The sequence below is a fragment of the Oreochromis aureus genome, linkage group 17 (genome assembly GCF_013358895.1).
Source record: "Oreochromis aureus strain Israel breed Guangdong linkage group 17, ZZ_aureus, whole genome shotgun sequence".
Classification (NCBI taxonomy): Eukaryota; Metazoa; Chordata; class Actinopteri; order Cichliformes; family Cichlidae; genus Oreochromis; species Oreochromis aureus.
In genome coordinates this window covers 8,330,252-8,354,007 of record NC_052958.1, presented here as the reverse complement: position 1 = coordinate 8,354,007, position 23,756 = coordinate 8,330,252, and the positions used below count along the sequence as shown (strand labels likewise).

The following is a 23,756-nucleotide window of genomic DNA, read 5'->3' as shown; positions in this document are numbered from 1 at the left end:
AATTTTTCTTACTCTCTATGGGAATTCCATTGACAAACCAGTCTATCCTTGGTTTGGGTTCTCCATTGACTCGACAAGTCAACACGCCAGTTTCATTAGGGGCGAGGATCAGGTTCCTGGGAATGCTGACCCAGAAAGGAGCAGCTGGGGATAATGAACAAGACTGAAGATGCTCAGTGAAATTCTTGACGAGCTATCACTATAAATCTTTCTTTAGCTTTCAACTTAATATAGGAGAGAAGACACTGGTTGTTTCTATAAATGGAAGATTCAAATGTGGATTTATCTGCTTGCATTAGAATGCATTTATGAATAAAAATTGGGGTTCAGAATAAAATATGGTAATACTGTAAAACAAATTTAAGGGCATCAGTAACATGCCTGAGCTGATCTGCCTACCTTTGACAGTGACCTTGATGGTATGGTGTATAGTGCCCAAGTTATTTGTGGCTACGCAGCGGTAGTTGCCAGCATCATTTTCATTCACATCAGAAATCTTCAGTGTTTTCTTGAAGTTGTGGTAGGACACTCTGTTGCTTGGTAACTCTCCTCCTTCTTTCTGCCACGAGATATCTGGAGTCGGCCTATCACAGAAGAAAAGAGATTTCAACAAACAACTCTTCCAGTCAGTTAGTTTTTCTTCTCTTTCAGACACTGCGGCACTAATTTGAGTAAACATAAACCCTTAGAGTAGTTACTGCATATGCCAACTTACAAGCCCTCAGCGATGCATTCTAGCTCCAGAGTCTGCCCTCTCAGAACCATCTTGGTGCTGGTGGTGCCGAGAGGCAGCATAAAACCAGGACGACGCTCGCCCTCTGGGCTGCCTGAACAGGTCAGAGCACAAGACCATATCAGCACCAGACCAAAACATTATACTTTAAGACTGCTCTTCCTAAAAAACAGAGCAGAAACCTCAGGGATGATTTACATTTTCAAAGGGCAAAGGGAGAGGCAAATGTAGTGTTGATGAAAAACAATTTGTGGATAGGAGAGATGGTTCAGTAGAATGTAAAAGAAAGTCTTTACTAACAGCATAAAGACAATACCGGAGCAAAGGGAATGTCTTTGAAAGACCCAAGCATTTGTTTCAGTAAACAACCCATGCATATAAATGCACAGCTGGACTGACTCCAGTTGTAAGCCAGTGCCTTGGTCAAGAGAACAGTGCCAGCATGTTTTGATGCAGGGTTCAAATAACAAAGGACCAGAATTTGCAGGAAAGGTCAGAAAATGGCAAATTATCCATATCAAGTTTCACAAGGTGGAGACGAACAATGTTACGTAAAAATAATGTTAACATAATAATGTACTTTAATTTGTGACTATAGATAATTACTTAAAGGCTACAAACTGTCATTAACAATTAATTGATAGAGTTGCATTTTGCCTTGTATCACACTTTGTATCTTGTTTGTATTGATTAACGTTGAATTTGAATGAAGTAGGAGAAACCTGAGGAAGGGCAAGTGTTACTTACAGAGGAGGGGATTGAGGCCAAGTTAAAGGTGAGTGAGTGTGTAAGTCAGATATGGTTATGCAGGGTAGTAAAAACAGGGCCGGGTTCACACTGAAGGGGGCTGAATGGGTATAAACCAGCACTCACCACTATAGAAATCAGTGATATTGTATAAAGCAGCCAGAGTCTCATTCATTGTTTCCACTGTAATATAACAGAGAATCATAAGCATGCAAAACTAGGAAATGCAATGCATTTCCTAGTTTACATTGTATAGCAAAGCATGTGTGTCACCCAAAGCCATAATTGAAAAAAACAAGAACAAATAAATAAAATAAAATGAAAATAATTACACAATTATTATTAGTGAGGCTGAGATAAGGACATTATAAAAATCAAAGCCCTTATAGAGCTCAGGGGAGACCAACAGAAAGTAACATTTATCTACGACAGTTTTCCAACAGTGAAGTAAGGAAACAAAGTTGTAAAGTAAAAGGGTGTCTACCAAAAGAGAAAAACTAATATTCAGTTTACAATACAAACTGAAAGTTTTCACATGTGAAATGCTGGAAATTACTTGTGCAAGCTTAGACCAGACCTTTTTAGCTCCATAGTTATTTCTAGCTGCATAGCTTCATAGTTTAGGATTCCATTAGAGATGCTTTGCATGGTTTTAAAAACCCTTCAGCTCCTCCTCTATTTGAAACAAGTCGTTTTAGTTCCTTCCTTTAAAAAAAACCTACGTTTTTCTGATTGGATGCCCCTAACCTGGCTTCCACAAACAGAACCCAGTGCTTGTAAGCTCTGGCTTTTCATGTGAGATGACCATATAAGGAAATATATGCTGAGCTGACTTAAGCTTGGCTCAGTAGAAAATATTGTGAGAAATGCAGAAAAAGGTCCTTTTTTAATTTAAGTAATTGAGTTTTTGGCTTCTTTAAGGAGAAATCAATTGCTTATTTAAACCAGTTTTGACTTACTGTCCAGGACAGTGACTGAAATCGGCTGTTTCTGCTGGATGGTTTGTGTATGAGGAAAGCGAGCGTAACAAATGTAGTCACTCCTGGTGTCTTCTGGGAGAACATTGGAAAAGTACAAGTCTCCATTCAGGGCCTGGGACACTCGTTTATCCAGTGGTAGCTTCTGAAAGTCTGGGAGGGTGAGAGAGTGACAATAACAAGCAACTTAACAATGCAAAAAGCTTCAATTACCTCACGAGATTGTTTTATCAACTACATTCAGAAATGAGATGGGTCAGAAAGTTTTGACCCAATCTTTTGTTTGTGAAGGTGAAATTCTTTAGTCATTGCACCTTATATGTCTGCAAATATGTACACATGACTCACTATTATCCATCCAGAAGATGACAGGAGGGGGCAGCCCAGCAGGGGGTCGACATTGCAGCACAAGGGAGACCCCCTTCTGCACCATGATGGCCTCATTTCTCTCCTTTGACCATAAGGGGGACCCTGTGAGTCACAAACATCAACACCAAGAGGTTAATGTAGAGTGGATAATTATTATTTGTACTCAACTAGTCATCACTTTAAAGCCCAAGCTTTTAGAGCTTATGCATTTAAATACAAAGAGAAGACTTACTGGACTGCCTGATGACAATGCTGTCGGATACGGCAGTGCCATGCTCATTGTTAGCTATGCATTGGTAAGTTCCCTCATACGCCTCAGCCCTTTCGCTGCTGATATCAATGACCAGAGTTCCTGAACCGGGCTTCATTAAAACTTTGGAGTCTTTTTCCACATCAAAGTGAGTCCCATTTCTTGTCCAGGAGAAGCTAGAACCAAGAAGTATAGAGCCATGAAGGAAACACATGGAGCAGAAGAAGATGTTATGGCACATTTATTCATGTGTCAGGCCAATCTGAATTACTAATTTGACACTAAATCATTCATTAGGCATTGCAGGGATTCTCTCACCTGGGATGAGGCTTCCCCTTGGCTTCACAGTGGATGACAATGTTCTCGCGTGGATCAAAGATGTAATCCTTTGGGGACTGTAATATTATAGTAGGGGGCTGTGGCACTGAAGAAACACGAAAAGAAGCGTAGTTTAGATACACAGCGAAACAAAACCTGAATGTGCTGAATAATGCTGAATGTGTTCAAACAGAGGATCTACAAGCAGCATGCAACAAGCAGCAACAATCAAGACATTTATAGATGAAACACTCTGTGCAGCTTACCATCACATCTACAAAGCACCACTTTTTACAGTGTTGAAATAAGTGCATGCACATCATTCGCCAAAAGATTAAAAAACTCCACACCAGAAACCACACCAGTGTTTGGGGAAACTTACATCCTTCCAGTACTTTAGCTTTTTGTCCACCGTGACATGCCACACCACAGTAATAGAATATTGAGGAAAGGTGTTAGTTTTTGCAAGGACTAAACAACAGGTTCAGGTGAAATAGATTCAGGTACTTCTAAGCATTTGACTGAGCCTGCACACTTTTTGAGGGGAGGGTGTTTAGTAAGGCAGGTGCAATAAATGCTAGAAAAGTAGATGAAGACGTTCAACAGTTCAAACAGGTTGTGGGATATCAAGATAAACAGAAATCCTTAAAATCTGATTGCAAAACACCATGCTGAAACATGCAAAGTTGAAATAGAATAGATAGAATAGAAATAGATTATTGCTACATTTTCATGAGGTAAAATATCTTCACTTTATCTCACAATATGAAAGTATTTTACTGAAATTCCCTTAGTTTGAGAAGAATTATACAAGCGTAACATCAAGTCTTACAATCACAGAGCGTGTAAAGGGCAATGCTTACGATCAAGAGGCACTTCAAGTGCTGAAGTCATGTGACTTAGGAGTGTCAGCAGCACAGCTCCGAAGCCTGGCACCCACTTCCTATTCCTGTCCATGCTCAGGTGTGTCAGTGGCACGGTGCAAACCTTTTCCCCTAGGTCCAACAGAGGTGAAGGTTGTAGACAGTGTGAAGAAGTCTGAATCTGCACTACACAGAGGAATAAAAAATACTAAGAAAAACTTACTGAGATTTGTCTTAGCAATTTTAATGGCAAAAAAGATTTCAGAATCATATAACGAGTGCACACGCACTATCCTCAGATGCATACAAATATGGTTAAAAAATGTGAGCATGAGTCCATCCATTGAAATGAACTACAGGTAAATAGAGCTGAATATTTACTCTGTACTACAATGGAAAGTTTACTTTAGTTTTTCTACGAGGTTATTTCCAAAGTTGGGTATCTAGAGTCATGCTTGGCAAATGACTCATGGTCATGCATAGGCTATCATTCGTTCAATGTAAAGACACTGGCAGGAGAAGTCCAAACAAACCGGATTCCCATCCTTGCAACTTAAACAACTTTAGCAGTGTGCATGCATCTGTCCTTCTTCGTTTGTTTACTTTCTCTTCTGATGAAAATGCCAGCGAGATAGACTGGCCCGGCACAATGAGCTTCCAAGTGTAGGTGCTGTCAGAATTAATCATCTGGGTGTTATATTCCAAAAAGCAGACACAGACTAATATGCTTGGGCAGTTTGTGTTGACTTATTTGGCGCTAGCTGCATTCACATCTTATTGACCTCCAGACAAAATAGCCACTCAAACACAGCATGTGCACTGCTGAGATGTCCCTCCTACCACGTGCGTGCCTGTAAACATATGGCATGTGAGTGCACTGGGCTGGAACGATCGCAGCTCTGCTGCAGATATAGCCTCACACGGATTGGCACATGCATGCACATATCACATTAGAAGCACCATCGTTGCCAGTGTGTCATATATATCAAGTTACACATGAAACATGAGCCTCGGCTTCTGTTGCGTAGTTCTAAACAAATAGATGCAGATTGATGAGCCGTCACAAACACTCAGAATTGTGTTGGCATTAATGGGCTGCTGTAAACTGGGCCATGGGGAGCAGGACATTATGTATGTTTGTTTTTCCCGTTCATGTCCTATGCAGTGTGCATGAACTGAAATCATCATCCTGTCTTTCCTTCATGGAAAATTCCTTCGTGCTTTACTTTGAGTTTCGTGGGGGGAATTGCAAGGTAGTCCAGAATAGATATGGCTATATGGAGCTGCAGCATAAAGCTTCTATTTAATTGAGTTCTGGATTTAACAGGTTTGTAGTCATGGTGTGAAAAAGCTTTGCAGAACTTTTAAAACCTTCTCATACCCCACACAATAATGTTTTGACTCCCAAATATCACCCTTGGGATCATAAGATTTCCCCCAAAAGGTTTCATGTGATAAGACAGTTGTGGTCACAAAGACAAGTATATGGAATTCCAGAGTCACTTATATGGCTAATTCTTAACCAGATTAAAATCAGAAGAACACATGAGTTATATGTAATAAGGGATCCATGTCTCAGTGCATCCTGACATTTTGATTATTCTTAACCAGCACTTGCATCTCTGTATACACACTATTCTATGAGCAGTGAACAAACACACCAGTATATTATTTTGACAGAAGGGGGTTAAGGTCCTCACAGGCATTTGAGGGTGAAATTTTCAGGCTCATTACTTCAGGCTATCTCTACTCTGCGGGACAGGAAGCATGTCTGATGATATGAAAAAGTATGGTAATGACTCTGACACAAGTATTGTGCACTATTGTGACAGGGCAGAGAGTGTGAGCTAATACAACCCCAGGACACAGCTAATTACACTGACACGTCCTATTGGATATTCCTCTCACAAATTAGTCGAGAGGAGAGACACCAGGGAGAAAGAAGCACACAACAAAACCTTTGAAACTCATTGTGGAGAGAGGCAATATGATCATGCAAATGTAATGGGCTATCCTCAGATTAATTACGATCATAGTCCATGCAGCTATAACAGTAATGGCCTCCCACACAGTGTCACTAGCCACGCGGAGCTGTGCTGGACCTTGGGGCATTTTCCCACAGAGACACATTGAGTCTGAGTTCATTCAAAAGTGAATGAAGCTTTTAAGTGGTTGTTTGGTCTAAAAGGTAATGATTAAAAAGGAGAAAGGATGGTATCACCGAGAATGAAGAGAATGTTCAATGTGGGTTTAAAATTAAGATACCTATAGCATTAGTGAAGACTGAAATACACTACATCATCCATATTACCATCCTATTCCACTCCTTTAATGTGGAGAGACAAATTTTAAGAAACATTTTAAGCATAGCAGATTTAATTCACTAGGCATTCAATAGCACACTCTTTAGCTATGTCAGGAAACTAGGCTATGGATTGCGCTAGGCTACTGTTTTCTATGCTGAAGAATTGAAAGAGAATTCTTTAGCACAGAACAAAAAATAGCCTTAAACAATGACCCTTAAACCATGTAACCATTTGAGAAATGTGAGGAAACAAGACTCAGTTGCTTGCTAAATTGGTAAAAATGTATTTAACAAAAGTATCTTTAGCTTAATTAAGCTAACAACACAATGCAACTAAATCAACGAAGCTCTGCAGTATACATGTAGTGTAAAATTAAATATCAGCTGCCTTCAAAAAAATTCTCAGTTTATTAAAATGTTTTCTCACTTGCTATTAACTAAAAAACAAAAAAACAAATGCTTGAAACATCAGTTAATCACATTGTGCATTTGATTAGAATATTTTCCCTCTATTTTGCACTCCTAGAAATCCATATGTAACATGGTCAGTGGCAGTATTTACTGTTGGTAAATATCAACAGTACTTTTTTATGGGAAAGCCCAGTTTGCATTGGCTCTAAGATTATTACACTTTAACTCTTCTACATATATAAGATGACAAAAGAGCATGTTAGCTAATTAATGAGCATTACAAGCTTTACAACTGATTTTTACATGTGTAGAAAAATCAGCTTTTATATCTGACCTAAATCACATCTCCAGAGTGAAGATTGCCTGTAGGGTAAAAAAAAAAAAAGGTAGACAACACAGATGACATAGTGAAGCATAGACACAAACACACATATGCATAAAATTAGCTGCATGTACAAATGCCAGCATCTGCATATTTCTACTGCTAGAACTCACTTGGGTCTAACTGGCACAGTGCTCAGACATTCATGTTGTAAATACAGAAACTTTAACTTGCGTGATCATACACAATAAAACTGAACTCCCAATATTTGCATGACAAGGACAAACAGTCCCTCAAACCTATTTGTTGCACAGTCAACACCGAATGTGTTTATGACTCCTGTTGATTGAATTTGTCATAATTAAAGCCACGAGGCTGTACTGTGCAGCGTGGCGGAAGATATCTCTCTGGCAGGAGACTCATCCACACAAAGACGCTTATAAAAGTGTAATTACACACATACATGTAGAGAGCTGGACATTCTTCCTGAAGCTAGATGGGAAAAAAATAGTTTCTCGTTGCTCATTTTTTCAGAGGCTCCAAACAAAAAAGCCAAAGATGATGAAAACAAAGAGGACTCAATGGAGGATGACTGGGATGACTGGCTAGTAGGCAAGTCATCTCTCATCCTTCTTTTTTCTCTTCTTACTGACTCAAAGGTCGAAGTCCACAGGTCAAAAAAGTCACCCTAAGGCTCTGCCTTTTCCTTCTTGATCACTCTATCCTTTCCTCTTTTCTTTCAGCCTGATCGTCACTGTGTTCTCCATTTCTTTCTTAAACCAAGCCCATGAGCAAGATATAGTTTCACTATCTCATCAGTTTTTTAATTTTACTGTAGAATACTTGATATTTTAAGCATTTAAAGCAGAAGGTACTCCTATTTTTCTTCAGAGTGAATGAAAAGAGTGTTCAGTGTATATCATAAAACAAAACACAGATCCTTGTATCCATGTACACAAAACACTGACCGTTAGCAACCTGAAAATAGTTTGATTTTGACAACTTTTTGCTTGCCTTCTTGCCAGAGCCAAGAAGACTGAAAGCGCTCTCACTATGAGCACACAGCTTCTTATCTCTGTGCTATGGTAAACTACCCAGCTTTGAGAGTTAGCGTATTATTTAGCATATTTAGCATAGAATTGAGAGCGAGCCAGGGAGTGTCATGTGGTGCCTCTAACCGAAACTAAAGGGAATGTTTCCAGTAGTGAGAACACACCTGATTCAGAGAACAAAAAACAAAAAAAAGATGATTCTGGATTTGGGAGAATCAAAAAGTGGCTCAGCTAACTTATGAGGTATATTATATGATATCAAGTTCACTCCTTCAAGTTTACCCATTTGTACTGATTAGTGACATTCTCCCACTGAAAAACCACACTGTAAGTATTTTATGTGGATTGTTATTTTAACTGTTAGGACAAAGGATGTTGCGTATGGAGCTGCTGGGCAGAAGGAATATCCGTGACCCTGTCATGGATAAGTGGAAGAGAATGGATGGATGGATGGATGGGATGGTATCCGAAGGTAAATAAGTGTTTAACTAAGCAATTATTATTATATGTAAATCTAATAAAACAAATCAAAGTAAAAATGGGAGAAAGTATAACCTACAAATGGTCTCAAGTGAAAGTTCAGTCTCCAGGTTGAGGGTTTGGTGTCACTCCACTACCCCAACGGAGGTAGCAACAAATGACCTATATGAATACTTGCTACATACAGTTGAAGGACTTGCTGCTTGCTACTGAACTCCTGGTTACTTTCACTCAAATTACCCTTGACAAAAGCAGTCATCATAAACAGAGTCAACATTTCAGGATGTGAAGGCAGCTGACACAAACCCAACAGTCTTCTTAGTTCGTAAACCCTGAAGCGACTTGCTAAGTTGGTCACTACGCAGCCCTCAGTCACACTGAGAGACACTGAGAGATGACAGCCTGACTAGAGAGATGAGTGAGGCAGAAAAGGGAAGCGGGAGGAGAATTAGAGGGAGGGACGGAAAACACAATCATCTGTAGTCGCATCAAATCATAGTGACAGAGATATTTGTGAACAATAGACTGAGTCAGACTGCTTTCAGCTAGACTGGACTAGACTGAATGCTCTCTCATCTGTACTGTAGCTCAGCACTCAGATAGTTCACTCTTTTTACATAGCTGACATCACAATAAAATACGTTCAGTTTGTAGAGTAAAAGCTGCAGTTCACCATGTAATCAGAATTGACATCCGATACATTTTCTTTGATTTCTGTGTTTCTTTCAGTCAGTGAAAGCAGAGTTTATATTGTCATTCCACTGTGGGCACCCAGAGGTACAATAATTATATGAGTGAAATCCTTTAGAAACATCAATAAACACATAAAAAACGATACTCAAATAATACCAGCAGCTGAAATATATTACTCCAGGCTCCAGAAAAGAGAAAGGAAGACAGAAACAGCTTCCTGGAACCAAATACAAAAAAAGTGCAGGCTGATACCAAACAACTGCTTTTGCACTACCAGTGCCTGAGGATAGAACTTTACCTCAGTGGTTCGCAGTACTTTCACAACTGATGCTGCTTTCATTGATGAAAAGCAAGTGCTGGTGTCAGTCTATCAGGGAATATTAGCTTTTTTCATTTATAATATAGGAAACATAATCCAGTAATACTGTTATACTTTAAAAACCGAACATTTTTTTTGCTAACCTTTTAGCTACTAAAACATAAACAGCCTGTGAACCCAAATTTTTAGATCAAACAGTGACAAACAATAGAGGCTATTCTGTCCCTGAGGTAAATAATACCATCTTAAAGAAAAAAGATCAATGATCATTATCCTTGTTGCTCAGCTTTGGTCTCCATCAGCTCCTTCAGATAGATAAATCCTATTCTACACTAACGCCAGAGGAAAGTTACGGTATTGGAAATAAGCCAGAGATGTAATGATACACCATGAAAGAGACACTTACCTATCAGTCTTCTGAGTAAAGGGCTCGTGTTAAAAACACCAACCTACTCCTAGTGCTGTATCTATCACTTTCATAGCCTTATTGGCTGACTGCTCGACTCATGTTCTCTATTTCTATCTCTCTCTAGCCGATCTATGACAATGAACTGCCTGTTCTTTGGGGCAAGGCCTCGACTGTGTGTGGAAGAAAAATAACTGGTAGCACTGCCTTACTAATCAGCTTTGATAGATGAGGTGCTATTCATGCATGCTCTCATATCTTTTTACAGAACCTAGAATTATTTACTTTACTTATCTATGCTTCACTGTAGTTCTCTTTGCTTGGACTGTAAGGTGAAGCAGTACTCGGTACTCGGTACCGGTCACAATCCCATCTCATCACAAATGGGAAGCTATGCAATGCAAATGCAGATTTTAATGAAGAAAAGCACAAAAATTCAAACTGGTATGGATTTGATGAAATACCTATGAGATATTATTGACGTGTGTGTGCGTGTAAATGTTTTTATAGGAAAGAAATCAGGAGGCTTGTTGTGGTGTGGAGAATCTGAGAGGGAGCAGTTTGCCATCCAGGGGCAGTAGTTGCACAGGGATGAACTACTGGCGTATTGCTGTCCTTGAAGGTACCGGCCATGGCCAATTTGACCTCAATCCTTTGTGCTGTGGCTGACTTCTTGCCAACCTAGGGCCTTTTCCATTCTGTAAGCAGTGCAGGCTCACGCACTCTGAACCACATCTTAAATGCCTATTCCAAAGCACTGGAAGAAGGAAGCTCAAAGAAATGGCCGAACGGACATCCATAAAGTCAAAGCTAATAAATACCACCCCAACCTACCCACTCAAAGTTTTAGGTTACAAAAGGAAGGAAACAACTCCCAAGAACCTGTCCTGTTTTCTTCACAAGATCATCTTAAAACCAAAATGGCTGATCTGCAGGTGAAGACTTACTGTACCTCATCTTCAGTTGAGGCGTACAGGTTAAGGGGTGAAACGCTGGTGACACTGCTGAGTTACCAACCAAGACTATCTTGAGTAGGCCACATCAGTGATTTCCTCACCTCACCTTGCTTAACATGCACTATTTTTAAGAAATACAAGCTGCACACACTTGTATACTTGGAAGATAGGGAGTATAAGTAAGTATATATATATACACATATATATACACATGTATATATATATATATAGGTATATATATATATAAAAAAAAAAAAAAACACCCAGCACGCCCCTGCGGGCGGTTTATCCTTCAAGCTCGGGTCCTCTACCAGAGGCCTGGGAGCTTGAGGGTCCTGCGCAGTATCTTAGCTGTTCCCAGGACTGCGCTCTTCTGGACAGAGATCTCCGATGTTGTTCCCGGGATCTGCTGGAGCCACTCGCCTAGCTTGGGAGTCACTGCACCTAGTGCTCCGATTACCACTGGGACCACCGTTACCTTCACCCTCCACATCCTCTCGAGCTCTTCTCTGAGCCCTTGGTATTTCTCCAGCTTCTCGTGTTCCTTCTTTCTGATGTTGCTGTCATTCGAACCGCTACATCGATCACTACGGCCGTCTTCTTCTGTTTGTCTACCACCACTATGTCCGGTTGGTTAGCCACCACCATTTTGTCCGTCTGCATCTGGAAGTCCCACAGGATCTTAGCTCGGTCATCTATATATATATATATATATATATATATATATATATATATATATATATATATATATATATATATATATATATATATATATATATATATATATATATATATAAGTATATAAAATGTATATACTTTTAAGCAGTGAGCAGTTTGTTTGTTGCCAAAGATCATTTCAGCAGGATTTACCCAACTTTGTTTACCCTGATTTCACCATCAAAGCCTCATCATTTAACTGCTGACTATCTATGAGTCTATCTGCTATTTGGAAGTTGATGTAGAGGGAGCTTTCACTACACTAACACCACTTCTTTACAGTCAAAATACAGACCTGGCAGGCCCATTGTCCTCAATAGCCCCCAAACCGGATCACACGCAGATAACTAATCAAAGCCAACTATCTAATGCTCTTTTGCATGCGGACACACATACACACAGTGTGGGTTTTCCCTTTTAGGATCAGTTATTCTAGCACCATCCGCAGAATCCCCCAGCGCCTGCTTTTCTCTGAGGCTTTGTGAAGTGCTGATGGTCAGCATGCGCCACGCCATGTCCATTGTGCTTCCTGTTGTTTACTAAAGGGATAATGCTGAAATGGCAGGGGACAAGGTCACACCTCCAGAAATAAAAGATGTAGCCACAGTGCCACCCAATACTGTTGTGATGACAGAAACTAATACACGTAGGTACAATGTGACCTGGTTTTGATACTCATATGTTAATTTGGAAATGCATTTATAATCAATTTTGCTTGGTCCAAGAAATGATGCAATTTATAAGGGATGGTGTCATCTGCATAACCATAAATGATACATATGCAGGCTGTGTGACTGTATGATCATTGTATGGGCACATAGACACAGTTGTGTTTCCTTAAACCAAACATAAATTTCACATTTTTAAATATTTTCAGTGAGTTTCAATGCAAGCTAAAGTCAAGTAAAAGAAAAGGTGTTACAAACCTAGTTTTATGTTTTTAGTCATAAACATGCACAACTAGCTTCTCCCTTATTTGCCTCTGAGGTATCTGAATGTTCCCAGATGTTATTGAAAGGCATGGCACACTGACTGATGGTCTTGGCTTTCTTTTTTTTTTTAGCTTTGTGCTGTTTAAATTTGTGATTTTTGTGCTAGTGTGCAGGAGCACGCAGGTGACACGAAGTGATCAAAGTCATAGCAGCTATATATCTGAATGGGTTGGTGAGTGTCATCTGACCCCCCCATATTTCATACTGGGATTATCACTGGTTGGTCGCTGTTTGCCTGGGGATTAAAACATCGTGCTTTACAAGCCTTTAAAGCTGTCGACAACAGGTCTATTTATGAACGAGGAGTCAAAGTGAAACTAAGCTTATGTAATATCATTCTGTGCTGTTTTACTGGCCAGTTTGTACATCTGTCTTGCATAAAAGGGGACATAAGCTGAAAATCTGCTGACCCCCCCCCCACCACCGCCACCCTGTAACCACTATCAAATTCAACCCTGTTGAAGTAAATTCCCATGCATATCCAACCACTCATAATCCCATGATATAAAAGGTTGACTGTAACAAAGCAAAAGCGTATCTTATTGTCTTTCCTTTTTCTCCTATTGAGGGAAAGAGAGGAGCCCTGCCTTTGCAAGACGTGAATGCTAACAGCTTTGCTCCCGGCATATTCGTGTAAAAGAGTGAGAAAATAGCTAGGGAGGACTTTGAAGGTATCATTCACACGGCCTAACAAAGGAAACAAACTGCAGTGTTCATTTTGTGACAAAAAGATTAATGGCACTAAGAATGGGATTGTTTTTTAGATCGAAACATAAAAAAAGCAGACACATCAGAGATTATTAGTTGTATAAATGCATATCATGTTGATAGACAATGAAGATCCAATAAGAGAGCAAAAGACTCCAAGTTGTCTTTTCTTCCATCAAACCAAGTTTATATACTTAAACTATAGAGGCTTTGTAAATGATAACTGCCTTAAAACAAGGACAGGGGGATACTCATCCATGCATAACTCATCAGAAGCTATTAACGATGGCTTTCATTAAAATTCGCTTCATCTGATGTCAGATTTTACGGCTGTGATATCTGGAATATTGTGTGCATTTCGCCAGGAGTAGGGACATGCTTGCTGCTGGCTGCCGACAGCCCGGTTGGGTGTGTGCAGGCATCAGTTGCGAGTGTCTCGCCTGTCTAAGGTCATCTCATCAAAAGCCATGGGCTCAGTCAGAGCCGGGGGCCGTGCTGGCTCAATCCATAAGTGATTTTTTTGTGTTTGTGTGTGTGACAGGTGGTGTGAGGAAAACTCGATAACCCTGAAAAATATGTTGATATCATGTAACAAAAGATTTTACAGCCTATATAGCCATATTGTTTTACTCGTTCAGTCACTGCAATAAATGTCAGTTTGAGCTGCAATAATTTACAGAAACATCCACATAAAATGCAATGAATGCCTCATTTAATTGCTTTATTTTTAGTGATGCATATCCATCTTTTTTGCAGTTATTCCAAAACATTTCATCTAATCACTGTATTCTTATTCTAAAATGATCTTTCACAAAGCATTTACTATAATTGCCAAGGTCTTTACCATCGATGATTAAGTTTGTGAAATGGGAAAGAAATCATCTGCACCATCTCTCAGCTATGAAATGAAAAGCAATGTTTTATTTAGCAAAATGAAGAGTAAACAGTGGTTCCAACTACACAGAAATCCATAAAAATCATGTATCTTAAAGTGTTTTAAAATAAAGATAAGTTGACACCAATTAAGGCACTGCAACTGCAGAGGCTTCTGCTTCAAGGTGGGGCTGTATAAAGTGTGAAAAAGTGTGTTTACTAAGAAGAAAATAAAAAAAACAGACCCTAAAATCAATGGGCAGTCTCATTCTAATACAGTACTACAATGTGACAGAGCATGAACCCAGCTGGGCTTGTAACCGAGCCAAGACTCATTGGTATTCCTCCGGGGTTACTGCTAGGTAAAGGGTATCAATAGATGCACATGGCTTTGGTACGTGACTCTGACATGACTTACTGTGTGTCCTATAATTTATTTTGTTTCCAGCATGTGGCTGTTTTTATCCTTCGGGGCAAGACTGTTACACCTTTAACTTACTCCCACATATGGCTCTTGCAGTGATGATATAACAAAAATAGTCACATTGTCAAACCGATTGACAGGCTAACTGACAGTGCGATCGGGGCAGGCGGGGGGAATGAAATGATGAGGGAGAAAGAAGACGGTGGGAAATTTTTAAGGCGGAACGGGCTGAAATGTTGACAGGATGGGACGGGGGAGGGGACTGATTGACAGTGTTATAGCTGCGCAACAAGCTGGCATGCCCCTTTTTTTTTCTCCTCCACCCATCTGTTCAGAAGGATTACTCATAGAGACGGGTGGACAGGAGAAGAGAGGAAGCTGGAGGAAGAGGGCAGGGAGGAGAGGAGATCCATCATTACAACCTGCGATAACTGAATTCAAACCACTTTTCCATGACTTCTTTTCAGTTAAATAAACTGCTGCGATAATGACTCACTGTTAAAATTATGGCTCACTGCAATATAGTAGAGGGCTCTCATGGGACTATTGAGGTAACAATGATAGTACCGGAAGGTGGAAACACTGTAGTGATGTGTTATGTAATTGCTGAGTGTGCTCTACTTACTAAGACTATGGCTCCCCAGCATGCTGTATAGCAGTGGCCTGTTGGTCGTGCCACTCACAAGCCATTATATTTGTTGCTGCTCAGTATTTATTTATTTATTTATTTTGTATTTATTTATTTTGTTCCTGTCTGGCAATGCAGATTTACGTTCCTAAGTGGACCTCAGTATTTGCTCGGTATTCCAAAAGCAATTACATTCTAATGCGCTGTTTAATTCTTTGTACCTCAAAGCACATTACCACTCTCTTTCCAGCCTTCTAACATTTATACATTACTACTTGATAATGACTGTAAAACTCCCTGCACTGTTAATCTGAATGTGTTAATTCGCATCAATGCACCACGCTCCTGTCTGTTTGTGTGTCCTCTGTATGTGCACTCGAGTGTGCTGATTATCAGGTGAGCAGCAGATGATGCCAGGACATGTGGCTGCTATTTATCCAGTCATAAACAATCCCCTGTGTTCAAACAGTTGCTGAGTAATTACACTAACCTGTGGTGGCCTTTTAGGCTGCGGATTTATGGGGACTTTGGCTGTTTTTATTATGTGACCTTAAGGATTTTCCATGTTTACACTTGAATCTGTTCCCAAAAAATCTTTCATAGCATGTGCCTGACCTGTGAATACTACTCTAAATAAAATCAAACTTAAATGATCTGTTATGGCAATTTTCATGTCTTGCACTCAAGTAGCTTTACATGATTCACAGTTTCACAGTTCAAAACAATTGTCAAAAATAGGGCACTTTAGCTACTTTCACACTTATTTTAAACCAGCTGTCTTCTGATTGGCTTCCCCATTGTAAACAAAAGGGTTGACCCATAAGCGTGGTGCTGTGTCCCTGAGATTACCATATTAGGGATATCCACGCTTACTGACAGCATACAGAACCAAGAGTAAAAAAAAAAGTCTAAAACCGAGCGTTTCAAGCTTGAGCCTTTGGCCCATAGATTTTACTCGCACATAGGCTAATGGGTTGTCGTAGCTATTCAGAGGTTACAGCATCCACAAGGTTTATTCTAGTGTTCTCGCTTTTCTTACTTGTACTTGCTGAGTGTATACACTGCAGATACAAACAGGGCAGAGCCAAGACTGCAAAGGGTATCAGTCACTGCCAGCTGTGAGTCATGCTCAACACTCAGCACTTTTCATCTATGCTAACTGACCTTTTTATTTGAAGTACAGCCAGGGATTGAGCTGCTTATAAAGTTCATAAAATGATCTGTCATGTGTATTTACAAATTGAAAGATATTTGTAGGTCTGTTAGACTCATACATTCGAGTAATATAAACGTCTGTCAGAAAGAAAAAAACTCTGTATTTAGCGTATAATTGCAACCAAGTAGAGTTTATGGCTTTGTACAAACTGCAGTACCTCTTTGGCATGATACTAACCATAACACAACGGGTGCATATTACTAAGACGAAAATATAAAAAGAAATGCCAACTAAAAAAAAGCACTAGAACAGACATGCCATCAGCAAAAACTGGGGTTGGGGTATTCGAGGAAGAAGAAGCTGGCTGACACATTCAGTAACATCATTGTGCACACGTAGCATGTAGCTGCAGTAGCATTACAAGTGAATCAGAGCAAAGCATAAGCACTTTTTATAGTTACTGAACCTGGGTGACCCTCTTCTTCTACTCTATAGGTAGAAGCATTATTCTCTCGGTTATACACATAAACAATTAGAATAATTGAGGAAATTTAAAATCAACATTTCAAAAGATGTTTGAAAATTTTTAAGAAAATGATGTGAACAAGCAGCTGCTTGCTCAACGTGTTCTCAGAGAACCGTATCACAAACCGATTTTTGAATCACATTTACAGAAGAAGAATGGGTCAGCATCCCGAGAATGTCACATGTCATTCACATTGGAATAACCAGAACCAACCATCATTCAGACTCACAATTTCATCAATATATATAGAACTCATTCAGACTGCTGTCTCCTCCAATGCTGCCATATCATCAACTATATAATGACATAATCTGCTTAGCTACCCATTAATGGCTTAAACCTCTGTTTTATGTATTCTCCCTATATAATGATTTTTTTACATCTCTATGCTACTTTTAAATTCAATAATATATCACTCATTAAAGAGAGAACGATGTAAATTGGCTCATCGTGGAGAAAATGTAGTCAAGCAGTCAAAATATACTCAGAAGCAATCTCTGACTCACCTCTGAGGATTTATTCTCAGCTGCTGTTTGTCTTCAACGGATATTTCAACCTGAAAAAACAAGACGAAAATGACTATAAATAAGGAGTTTACCTCAGATTAGAAATACTATAAATAATTCACATCTAAGCATTCATGGGGAATGACGCTGACTCCTTTGACATCATGTAGCAAGGGTGCTTTTACTGCATAATATTTGGCAAAGAAAATCTGAGTATATTTAAAGTCTATCACAGCTTCCATTTATGCAAACTCAGACCAGATACCTAATCAGCATCATGTTAGAGGGAAGGAGTTGGAGTTAAAAGACATGTTCACTGCTCTCAAAAAAGACCTTGGATTTCAAAAGAGACTGAGAACCTTCAATTAACTAAATACACTTGGCAAATGCTTATTTAGGCCTCTTTGATTCATTCATTGCACAAGGCCAGTGTCACCCACCAGCACTACATAAATACATGGGCACCTCCACTATCCAGGGAATACCCAGTAAATGACTGCATATTGCTGAACACAAGGACCTCAATCAATAACCAAAATCTCTCCTGTCATTTTTATTACTTTTATCTCCAGTAGGGACACACGCACAAATGAAAGGTTACCCACCACCATACACGCACTTGCACACAGTGACCTCTGCTTTCCCCAAACGGCCGTCCCTTCGTGACCGTGAATGCCTTATCATAATCTCCCGAGAGACACTCCATTCATCTCATATTAGCAAAACAAATGTGACAGACAAAGAACGGCGGCGCATTTGGACGTGAAGCCATTAAAACTGTAGTTAGATCAGATGGGAAAGATGGTGAGTCATGCAATAAAGCAAGGTTGAGCTGTTTGAATTTACTAGATGATGTAAAAAGATGAGAGAAGGTTCTTGATCTATTACTTAGATGCTGTCACTTAGAGGAAGAACCTGAATGATCCAGCCTAAGCCCAAAATGTGATCTGAAGGAAGTAAACAATAAAAAAAAAGGAAGGTAGTTTGTTATTGTATAACCTCACCTTATAATTAAATAAACCCAGCATTGAATCCATCTTAATGAAGACGACTGAAAGTGCATTGATTTAAATGTGTCAGGATAAACTGAATGAATTTTTCATTGTGAACTGGTCTGAAATGATCTGATCCGATTTGAACTGAGCTGCATTGATCTTATCTCAGCTGAATTGAAACAAATTGAAGTGAGACAAAAGGGGGCAGACACAGATCAGGGAAAGAGGAAGAAACAGTGTGAGATGTTAATGAATGGAAGCAGGAATGTAGCAAGTCATAAAAAAAAGGCAGAGCGAGGATGATGAGGGGGAAAGAGTGCTTTTAAGAGAAAGAGATAGAAATGAAGAGACGAAGAAAGATGGGGAACAAACATTAAAAAATGAAGAGAGAGCAGGAATCAGAAACATCCATTTTTAATCGGCAAATCTAAAAGCGCTTCATCATCTTAGCGCAAGGAGGGGGATGGAGAGAGATACACATATAGTATAAAACGAGAGGAGAGCTGGGAGGTGCTACAAGAGCAAAGCTAGCAGAGCTGACCCCATGCTCTAGCAGGTTGCCATGGAGACAAAAAAAGAGACATGCAGAGAAGAATAAAGAATACAGTTTCCCTTTCAAGAAAACACTTAAACATTTGGGGACCAAACCAAACTATAACAAAACTTTGGGGGTGTATGTAGGTTTGTGTGCAAACAGTCAACTTAGCAAAAAGTAAATCTGGTTTCAATAGCTTCATAAATTAGGTGTAAAAATAACGATTATGGGTCTGCCCCAGGCCTCCTTTCATGTACGGAAAACCTCAGCCAGGAGCTCCTCACCCTATCTCTAAGGGAGAGGCCAGCCGCTCTTCAGAGAAAGCTAATTTCCGCCGCTTCTATCTGCAGTCTCGTTCTTTCGGTCACTGCCCACAAATAAGGGCTGCAACGCAGATCCACCGGTAAATCAAGAGCTAACATACATAGCCAAAACATAAAGAACAACTTGGCTCGAACAGAAACACGATTGCTTGTAAAGGTAAAAAGCAAACAAACAAACAACAAAAGAAAAACATAGAAATTGAAAAATCAATAGAACATTAAATAAATCAGAACCTGCAATTTAGAATAGTTTGTTAAAAGAGGTCTTAATATAACCTGTCAACAAGAAAAGAAAACCCCCCCAAAAAGCAGAAACTATAAGATCCTTGCCAGAGCAAGGATCGTTAGAATTATTTGAACAGAATTAAGACAATAAAAAAAAGTTAAATTAACATCTCAGTAAATAAAACAGGGATTTTAAATTTTAAATGCAGTCTTCCTTTTCCACCGTTTTCACCAACATCCTTAGCCAAACAATATATAACCGCATCAGTAATTTCCATGCACCATTTGCTTTTCCTTTCACATGGATTCAGGTAGTGAGCGATCCCACGATGCTAGGCTGAGTTTTTTGTTTACTTAACCAGCTGCTAACATCTCACTCTCGCATACCTTTGTAGCCTGGTTTTACTCAACAGAGTGATTTTACCTCAAGTGGTGTAACACGTTTGTTGTTTCCACCTTTAGCAGTAATAGTTTTCTTGAATATTTTGAAACCTACTGTGCTTTGTTGGAGGTTATTGACCGAATTCCCTTTTCCTTACTCCTGCTCCCAGACGTGCTTGTACTTGTGCAATTTATGTAGAACAGTATTGTCTTTCCATCCATTTTCTACAGCTTATCTTTTTTTTAGTAGTATTTTAATTTACAGGCTGTCAGGGTAAGTTGTATTGTTTTTAACTTGTCAGTCTGTTGGCCTGGTTGGAAAATGTTTAAGATATTCTTTAAACCTTGTGCAAGGCCCTAAAAGGAAAGTTAGGACAGCATAAACAGTATTAAAACAAACATTTTAAACTCCCCAACAAAAAGCAAAATCTGTATTTTTCACATTCACATTGTTGTTTATAATTTTAATTTCAAGTAATTTGTCATAATTTGTTTTCTCCACACTGACTTCATTTTAAACAAATGGGAATTATTTTAAAACCCAGGACAAGAGACAAGTTACCCAACAAGCACTCTACGTATGTGCTTACACCAACTAAACTGTGATCACCATTCTGGATTATTAAAGTCATATATGTGCCAAGGCCTGGTGAAATACCGCTTTGATTTATTATCTAGCTCCTGTTTCAATTAGCCTTCTGAGTTTATGAATCCACTGGGAGTCAGTAAACTGCAAGCGTCTAAATGTATCGGTGTGGGGATTTTTCATCCTGTGATAGAATAACTGACCCCAGGCATGAATAGAAATTGTGAGTGTGGGCTGTAATCCCTTAGGCCAAGGGGGCCAGAGCAATCAGCGATGGTGGCAGCTGCCTGAAAAGCACACTTAACACATGCCCTGACTGCCTGGCCTCTTCACTCCCTACCTTTAAAGTAGTGAAATATTGTGTCCAGACAAGTGTGCCATCAAGTCTTACTCGCTTACATTTGATCTCCACACACCGACTGACCTGAAGCCAGAGTGGAAGCAGCAAATACAGGCTTTCAGTCCCACAACAACAATAAGAGAGAGTTGCAGGTATTTGCGACCATGTTTTGGTTTCATTGTGAAATGAGAAGAAAAAACAAAGAAAAACGAGTGCTTCCATTGGATGTAGCACCTGAACAGTGACAAATGTCTATCTGTAGAAGCTTTTTTGTGCACTTTTTCAGACATACCATCCGTGTGTAATAACATTTTGCTGTGATTGTTTACTACCATGATTGTGCCCATGCACATCAGTCTATATGTTCCTTTAGAGACAGAAAATGACAAATGACATTATTAAGATGCAAGCCTGGTAGGGTTCAGTGGACCGATTCATAGTGTTGTATAGATATATAGCTCCCTTGGGCAAAGAAAAATTAAAATTGTATTTGATTTTCTTTAAAGAAAATTCCACCATTAATACAAGTGCTGCAGTTTAAATGTTGAAGATACCACCAGTTCCTGTCAGACTGAACCTCTTTCAGTTTACAGCTTATGCAGTCCAGACAGATGGAAATTATATAATTGTATTTCTTATGATACGGCTACATTAAAAAAGGCCACAAGTCAGTGTCAGTTTGACCTTTCAGACTGCTTTTGAAGCCTCCCCCACAACGATTTAAACCCATACATTCCCTTGTAATGGTTGTGTGTGTGCTAGAGACACAGACTGAAAGGGAGGGTTGGTTACCATGACTGTTCTACGGGGTTTTTAATTTTAACAGTCTGTGAGCATCCTTCAGATGACAGACAGCACACATAGTCCAGTCCCACACAGAAAAGGGCCGCCAAAGAGGAGCTGGTTTTAATCAGAGAGATTTATAACCTCCCGCAAGTTTATTTCTTCCCTTCAGAGGTTAAAGAGGCAGTTCTCCCATCCGAGCTTTTCCCACTCGACACCGCACAGTGCACACAATGGAGTCATCAAGAATGTCAAACATACACACAGAGACAGAGGAGAAAGAAAGATAAATCAAGATTAAAGAACAGCAGGAAGTAGCTTTTTAATTTCATTGGCTGATTCTCTACTGAGCTTTCTGCAGCTGGGCGATGCATACTGTAAAAAAGAAAGTCCAGGTATGAGATCTCTGGGGATTGATCCAATCAACAAACTCATCTCAAAGTCCCAGCAGAAGGATGAAAGCATGAGTGAAGCAGGGAGGGAGTAAAAACGTGTTTGGAGCAACAGAAGAAGAAACAGGGTGACTGTAGGGAAAGAAATGATGTGCAAGATGAGCCGATGAGCCAAAACTGGTGCAGATAAAATACTCTGACTCTGATTTAACAGAGTCAAGCCACAGTAAGAGGGTTGTGAGTGTCTGGATTCCTGCAGGCTTTATATGGAAATGCTCATTTGGGCTATAAAACTTAATTTAACATAAACATGCACTCCTACTCCTAAAGCTTTAACATTTTACTTCCTTCACAGGCCACAGATCTATGCAATTAAGCACCTTGTTTGAGTTTACTATTCAGTGACACTCCACAAGAGATAACAGCTGCTCTATCAATCTGACAAGAATCTTATGACGTCCTAAATTAACTATCATTACAAATTTCAATAATAAACTTAGAACATGAAAGCAAATGTTTAGCCTACCAGCAAGTTCACACTGCAAAAGTCTTTATCTATAGGAGTCTTTAGACTGCAGGAATTTTTTCATAATCCATGTTATTGTTGGGGGATTTGCCTTTTTTGGTGTGAAACTGAAGAACTACATTTGTGGTGGTCTTTTATGGTCTAGCAGGCTAAGTGCTCTCCTAGCATGGTCGACATATAAGTGCTTACACTAAGTGTTCTAACCAAGCGGCAACCTCGGGGGTTGAAAAATGAAACCAACATGGTGGTTCGTTTATTTGTCACTTAAAACTGACATCAAATAAATTAATCTTTTCTGTTAAAAGGTCCAAATTTATTTATGAAAAATAAATGTGGTTATAGCTTTGTACAAAATATAGTTCTCATCTCTCAATCTAAATTTCCTTTCATGACAACTTTTTATTTTTCAGCTCTTGGGTTTCTGTTAAAGTATATATGTCTTATATAAGTTATGCATTATTTTTGATTGGCATGTCTGTGCTGACCACTGTCTGTCTACTACAGTAGGTGTCTGTTCAACCAAACTGAACTGTCAGTGAGCTGTAGGTTTGAGTACCAAACTTAAACGGTAAATGGGCTGGTACTTATATAACACCTTTGTTCTCAAATTGAGACCAAAAAAGCACTTCCTACTAAAAGTCTCATTTGCATAGACTCACACATGGATGCATCGGGCTCAATTGAACATTCAGTAAGAATACTTCAACATGTAGATGGAAAAAGTCGATGGATCGATCTACCAACCTTGGTAGATGATCCACTGCCATTCCTAAAGTACTGTTTCACACTAAATCAGCTGGTTCCAAACCTCAGAGCACACCAGGGTTAGGGGATGTGTGGTCACTCCTGTGACATGTTGAAACCAAACAAACACGTTGGGCAATGGCGGCAGTGGCACCCAAAAACCAAAAACCGAAATCTCAGGTGTGGTTACACTTT

The 23,756-nt window shown here is 39.5% G+C and overlaps 1 protein-coding gene across 10 annotated transcripts in view; it reads right to left on the bottom strand.

Moving 5' to 3' along the window:
• The window catches only part of nrcama (neuronal cell adhesion molecule a), a 58,154-nt gene that overhangs the window by 12,709 nt on the left and 21,689 nt on the right, over positions 1 to 23,756 (bottom strand). For 5 of the 10 annotated variants that reach the window (XM_039601593.1, XM_031750547.2, XM_039601594.1 and 2 more), the window contains 10 exons: positions 17,732 to 17,781; positions 4,258 to 4,443; positions 3,777 to 3,794; positions 3,395 to 3,500; positions 3,059 to 3,252; positions 2,806 to 2,928; positions 2,440 to 2,610; positions 716 to 827; positions 400 to 584; positions 13 to 144 (listed from right to left, as the gene is read on the bottom strand). In XM_039601593.1, the coding sequence (XP_039457527.1) occupies positions 13 to 144; positions 400 to 584; positions 716 to 827; positions 2,440 to 2,610; positions 2,806 to 2,928; positions 3,059 to 3,252; positions 3,395 to 3,500; positions 3,777 to 3,794; positions 4,258 to 4,351 (1,135 nt within the window). In that variant the 5' untranslated portion in view covers positions 4,352 to 4,443; positions 17,732 to 17,781. The remainder of the gene's footprint in view (positions 1 to 12; positions 145 to 399; positions 585 to 715; positions 828 to 2,439; positions 2,611 to 2,805; positions 2,929 to 3,058; positions 3,253 to 3,394; positions 3,501 to 3,776; positions 3,795 to 4,257; positions 4,444 to 17,731; positions 17,782 to 23,756) is intronic. The other 5 variants (XM_031750549.2, XM_039601596.1, XM_039601598.1 and 2 more) reach the window with 3 other exon arrangements.